Source organism: Rhinopithecus bieti, unplaced genomic scaffold, assembly GCF_001698545.2.
Source record: "Rhinopithecus bieti isolate Rb0 unplaced genomic scaffold, ASM169854v2 scaffold_41913, whole genome shotgun sequence".
NCBI lineage: Eukaryota > Metazoa > Chordata > Mammalia > Primates > Cercopithecidae > Rhinopithecus > Rhinopithecus bieti.
In genome coordinates this window covers 199,598-205,907 of record NW_016818964.1, presented here as the reverse complement: position 1 = coordinate 205,907, position 6,310 = coordinate 199,598, and the positions used below count along the sequence as shown (strand labels likewise).

Sequence of the window (6,310 nt, the reverse complement as noted above, 5' to 3'; positions counted from 1 at the left end):
AAAAAAAAAAAAAAAGTGTGTACAATACAAGTCTTTGTTTGTTTGTTTGTTTTTGAGACGGAGTCTCGCTGTGTCGCCCAGGCTGGAGTGCAGTGGCGGGATCTCGGCTCACTGCAAGCTCCGCCTCCCGGGTTTACGCCATTCTCCCACCTCAGCCTCCGAGTAGCTGGGACTACAGGCGCCCGCCACCACGCCCGGCTAGGTTTTTTTGTATTTTTTTTAGTAGAGACGGGGTTTCACAGTGTTAGCCAGGATGGTCTTGATCTCCTGACCTTGTGATCCACCCGCCTCGGCCTCCCAAAGTGCTGGGATTACAGGCTCGAGCCACCGCGCCCGGCCAACAAGTCTTAAAAAACAAAAGAAGCCTAGATGTGTGACTCATACTTGTAATTCCAGAACTTTGGGAGGCCAAGGCAGGAGCATCGCTTGAGTGCAGGAGGTCAAGAGCAGCCGGGGCAACAATGTCTACACACACACACACACACATATATATACATTTAAGTTTGTGTATATGTATTAAAGCAAGGGAAACAGAATAACCCATAAAAATAGATATGAAAAAGAGAAAAGAAGACATACCGGAAAATGTACGAAGTATAAAATAGAATAACCAAAAGTAGAGCTGGTCTACAATTATCACCACAAATGTTATGGATTTATTTATTCAACAGCATTGATTGAGTACCTCGTATATGCCAGGTATTGTTCCAATCACTAAGGGTACAGCAGTCTCTTTTCCTGTGGAACTTACACACTTGTCAGAAAAGACTGATAATTAACAAATAAACCAAAATAGGCTGTATGTAAGATAAATGCTACGCAGGAAAAAAAAGGCAAGATAGGTGAATAGGAAGTGCCAGGTGAAGCATTTGTTGTGTTGTGTGGTGTAGCATGTATTGTAGTCTAGGTGAGCAGCCCTGAAGCAGATGAGGGAATGAGCAGATATCGGAGGTAATCTACATTTCTCAATTAAAGACAGAGTCTTATTTTGGATTTTAAAATCTTAAAATATATTGCCAGGAGTGAAAAACTTAAAGCTAAAGTGGAGAGAAAAAAATATGAATAAAGATTTGAACAACTGTGCCAAACACACTGGGAGAGAAAGCAGAGGCAGTAATGTTCATATTCACACAGAGCAAGAGTTTTAGGCTAAAAGTATTTAATAAACAAAGTTCTTTCTGTGATAAAATATAAATAGTAAAATTATATCATATTGAATCAATGCTCTAAAATAATACAAGATATGTAAATATACAAAAATGAACTATAAGGAACATAAGAAGAAATCAACTAAAGTGCCAAAGTAAAATACATTTGAAATTGACAGTATTAAATCTTTAATATATGAAGATCAAGATAAGACTATAAGGGAACATTCCATGTAGAGGAATTAAGTGTTGAAATATATGGCACATGTAGTATACTACAGCTAAATTTCCTAGGGTTGACTCATTGATGATGAGAGCAGGGAGGTAAACTGAAGCCAGTTTTCCATTTGAGTCAAGCTAAAGAATTTCATCATGCCATTAAAAGATTATTAATATAATCATAGTTGTATTTTAGAAAGATCATATAGGGGAATATACTGGAAAATGTAAGATTTTGTGAAATCCAAGGGAAGTCGTTTCCAGACTCTGTGTCACTACAGAATCTATTCACTGAAGTAGGGGAAGAAACAAACAGAGGGGATGTTTAATTAAGAGATCTAGAGGAAAATAAGTCTCTAGTAGTGGTTTCTCTTCTTATTACCAGCAAATCAGATTCCTGAAGAGGTAAGATTTTAGGCCAAGTGATATGTTGATAAGAGGCTATTTTAAAAGTTTCAGTGTGATGATGAGGGTCTAGATTAGAAAAGTGGCCATAAGTATGAAGAAAACAATGGCAAATTATGAATGAAACCAGTGGGAGTTTGTGAAGGATTGGCTGTGAAATAGGAGGAAGTGGGTATAGTCAAGAGTTACACATAGGGCAACTGGATAAGTAATGATACAATGAACATCATCCACAGAACACAATATCCATTTCCAGTTGTGGCATCACTTTGCTGCTGAGAATAATTTAACAAAATACTTAGAAAAATTATTTTCTAAATTGATAACCTGAAAAGCTAATAGAAACAACCAGGCCAAACTCTAAGGGAAAACAAAACCTTGGTGATATGGTTTGGTTGTGTCCCCAACCAAAGCTCACCTTGAATTGTAGCTCCCATAATCCCCAAGTGTTGTGGGAGGGACCTGGTGGGAAGTAATTTAATCATGGGGGCAGGCCTTTCCCGTGCTGTTCTGGTGACAGTGAATAAGTCTCACAAGATCTGATGGTTTTATAAAGGGAGTTCCCCTGCATAAGCTCTCTTGCCTGCCACCATGTAAGATGTGACTTTGCTCCTCATTTGCCTTCAGCCATGATTGTGAGGCCTCCCCCACCCATGTGAAACTGTGAGTCAATTAAATCTCTTTCCTTTATAAATTACCCAGTCTCAGGTATGTCTTTATTAGCAGCATGAAAACAGGCTAATACACTTGGAGAGGTAAACAGGGCACACAGTACCAAAGTCCTTTAGACCTGAAGAGATTTACAAATTCCTGCAAACTTAGACTTTGAATTTGGTGGACTAATGAAGAGTTATGGCCCTGAGTCTACCCAGGTAGTGAGAATGATAGATGGTGTGCCCCACCATACACCAGAACCCCTAAGGGCTCTACCCTTAGGACAAAGATGAATCAGAGGTAAATCCATACACACTCACACATATCCCCAAGGAATACAACAAAGTCGTCTTGTTAAGTGGGTAGGAAAAGAAAAAGAGAGAAAACCCCGTCTGAGAGGTTATGGCCATTGGAAGGCCTCTGTAAGATTTGCAGCCCTGATTTACATTGTCTGGGATTACAGGTGCCACCACACCCAGCTAATTTTTGTATTTTTAGTAGAGACGAGGTTTCACCATGTTGGCCGGGTTGGTGTTGACCTCCTGACCTTAGGTGATCTGCCCACCTCAGCCTCCCAAAGTGTTGGGATTGCAGGCGTGAGCCACTGCTCCCAGCCATTCATGATTTTTTAAACAAACACTTATTAAAGCATGAATAGAATGTAACTTCTTGATTAAGAGTAGCTGGGGGGGAAGAAGCTATAGCAAATATCCAATCAGATTTTCTAGTAACACACCAAAAGCTTTTGCTATGTCATCTACCACTACCTCTATCCATCATTGTATTGGAGGGCTGAATTAGTCTAGAGAAGCAAGAACAATATATTAGAAGTGTAAAGTTGGAGAGGAAGGAGCCCAGCTATTCCTGTAACAGATTATCTAATTGTGGAGATAGACAACTTCAGGCTCGTGTAGCTGGAGCAGAGTAAGCATTGCAGAAAGTCATAGAAGATAAGGTCAGAGAGGTACTGGAATTCAGACCACGGTGGCCCTTGGAGGGCATTGCAAGGACTTTGACTCTTACTGAGAGAGAGGTTGAAGCCATGGAGAGTTTTGATAAGGGGAGTGGATGAAGTGACTTAACATTTTGAAAGTGTTACTTTGGATGCTTTTTTGAGAATAGACTGAAGGGAGCTATGGGCAGAATCACGGAGACCAATTAGGAGGCACAAGAGAGATGGCAGTGGCTTGTACAGGGTGATAGTGGTGACAGAGGTGAGAAGTGGCTGGAGTCTATATTTATTATGAGGCTTGAGTAAATAGGATTTCTGATGGATTCGATACAGGGTATGAGAGACAGAGGAATTAAGAATGACACTGAGGTTTTTGGGCTGAGCAGCAGCAATAATGCAGCTGCCATTAATGAAGGTGAGGAAGGCTGGGGCTGGAGGAGGTTTGCGTGAGGATCAGGAGCTCAGTCTGGAAATGAGTTCACTTTGAGAGGCCCAACCAACATCGAACGAAGCTGTTGCAAGGCAGTTAGCTACATAAGCCTAGACTTCAGGGAAGAGCACTAGATGGTAGACTTAAATTTGGGAATTATCTATCTAAATATGGATTTAAAATCCTGAAACTGTATGAGATCTCCAAAGATAGTGAGAGAAGAAATCTAAAAACTGAGTCCTGGACACTCCAATGTGTAGAATGAACTAGGAGAGCCTGAGCTAACTGGGTGGGTTTGGGTGAGACACAGTGTGCAGAAATTAGCCTTTTTCATCCTGAGCCATGATCTTTCACTCTAGCTCCTTCCAAGGGAGGGGACCCTGTCTCAGGACCAGTGTCTGCTTGGCTAAGTGAATGCTGTGGCATCATCTGATTACTGACAGTGCCTCTCAATGTGGCGCCCTAAGGATGAGAGAACCACAGCGCACCCAGTTTGGTTCAACATATTAATCCTAGTATAACTTAATGACTAATGTCTACTGATGATTCCCCTTGCCTTCCTAAGGCATTTTCTCACTGCTTTTTACCTCTTCAGGAATCTGATTTGCTGGTAATAGGAAGAGAAACCACTGCTAGAGAGACCTAACTTATTTTCCTCTAGATCTCTTAATTAAACATCCCCTCTGTTTGTTTCTTCCCCTACGTCAGTGAACAGATTCTGTAGTGACGCAGAATCTGGAAACGACTTCCCAGGGACTTAACAAAAACTAACACGCATTTTCCTAATTCAGGAGTCTCAGGGCCCTACTTCCACCTCTTAGTTTAAATGAAGGTGTCTTTACAAGGTATGATATTAATGTTTTTCGACTTCTATTATATCAGTATCAAGACACTTCTCTTTATTTCCTAATAGGAATGGGAAGACACGGTGCAGTTGGAAGTGTTACTGAGAGAATTTTCACATTATACTACGATCACTTGGGATTCCTACATAAGCTGACTCCGGGTCGCTTTGAAGCTAGTGGACCACCCACAGCCTTTGGAAATTCTAGAAATCTTTTTGGACAGGTCAGTATATAATGCATTGAAACAGTTTGCCTTATTTTAAGAAAAATGCCACATTCGATACACAGAATAATGGGAAAATGGGAAAGTATTTTCCTTGGGACAAACTCATTAATGCAGTTTGCTCTATTTAACTAAAGGAAGAACCTCCACGTGCCACAAACATCTCCAAATCTTCTTCCAAGTCCCATATGGGGTTATATAGCTTCAATTCCACCTAGAATATCTTCATGCAAATATCTTCACAACACAACAACACTAGACATTCTAACCTAGAACCATTACTCCCAACCCAGGCCAAGGTAGGGATGATTCTCTACCTCCTAAAGTTGGCCCTGGAAAATCATGGGTTGTGAGGCCAGGCACCGTGGCTCATGCCTGTAATCCTAGCATTGTGGGAGGCTGAGGTGGGTAGATTGCTTCAGCCCAGGAGTTGGAGACTAGCCTGGGCAACAAGGTGAAACCCCAGCTCTACAAAATAATTCAAAAATTAGCCTGGTGTGGTGGCATTCTTCTGTAGTTCCAGCTTCTTGGGAGGCTGAGGCGGGAGGATCACTTGAACCTGGGAAGTTGAGGCTGAAGTGAACTGCGATCATGCCGCTGAAGTGAGCTGTGATCGTGCCACTGAACTCCAGCCTGGGCAAACGAGCAAGACCCTGCCTCAAAACAAAAAAAAAAGGAACATGAGCTGTGGTCTACTTTTCTTCTTTCCTATTAACCCTGCCCCTGGTTTCTTCTTTTCTAGTGACAACATAAAAGGAGTTATCTTCTTTACAGATGACACTTGATACAGGTTTTTATAATAGTTTAATGTGTAATATGCTACTTGTGAAGGTAGCTCATCCTTGGGCACCAGTTACAAAACTGGACACTCTCAAACCATGAGCAAATTATCAAATATTTTTGACTGGGGTTAGTAAAACCTGCCCTTTGACTTCAAGGAAATGGAACAAAAGATGAATCTGATTTTAACAGATCATTCCAATTGCCAGGCCAAAGCTGCAGTTGAGAGGATGGTGTTTAGCTTCCCCTCTCCCCACCCTGCATAGAGAATGAGGGCAGGAACTTCCATGGGAGAGTGAAGATGCCACATGTGACGCCCTATGTCTTTGCCCAAGTCTGGGGTGTGGATTCTGCATTTATACAAAGTGAATGATGTGGGCAGGAGCGTAGAACTAACCAAAAAACAGCACTTACCTCCATTTTTCACCAACTTCACAATTTGTAGAAAGTGTCTTAGTTCCCTTATGTGAAAGTTTAAATTATTAAAAGAAAAAAAAAACCTACAGGTATTTGTATACTTAGGACAAGTTTGATGAAGCCATACTCAACAATATCACTTCCCTCTCCACAAACTATGCATGCATTCTCTCTGGATAAAAATAATCATTGCCTCTTATTACAGTGTTGGAGCTCTTAATCTTTTTTTTTTTTTTT

The 6,310-nt window shown here is 41.1% G+C and overlaps 1 protein-coding gene across 3 annotated transcripts in view; it reads left to right on the top strand.

Annotated features, from left to right (window-relative positions):
* CATSPERB (catsper channel auxiliary subunit beta) overlaps positions 1 to 6,310 on the top strand; it is a 196,331-nt gene that overhangs the window by 127,702 nt on the left and 62,319 nt on the right. For all 3 annotated transcript variants that reach the window (XM_017857906.1, XM_017857907.1, XM_017857908.1), the window contains one exon: positions 4,722 to 4,876. In XM_017857906.1, the coding sequence (XP_017713395.1) occupies positions 4,722 to 4,876 (155 nt within the window). The remainder of the gene's footprint in view (positions 1 to 4,721; positions 4,877 to 6,310) is intronic.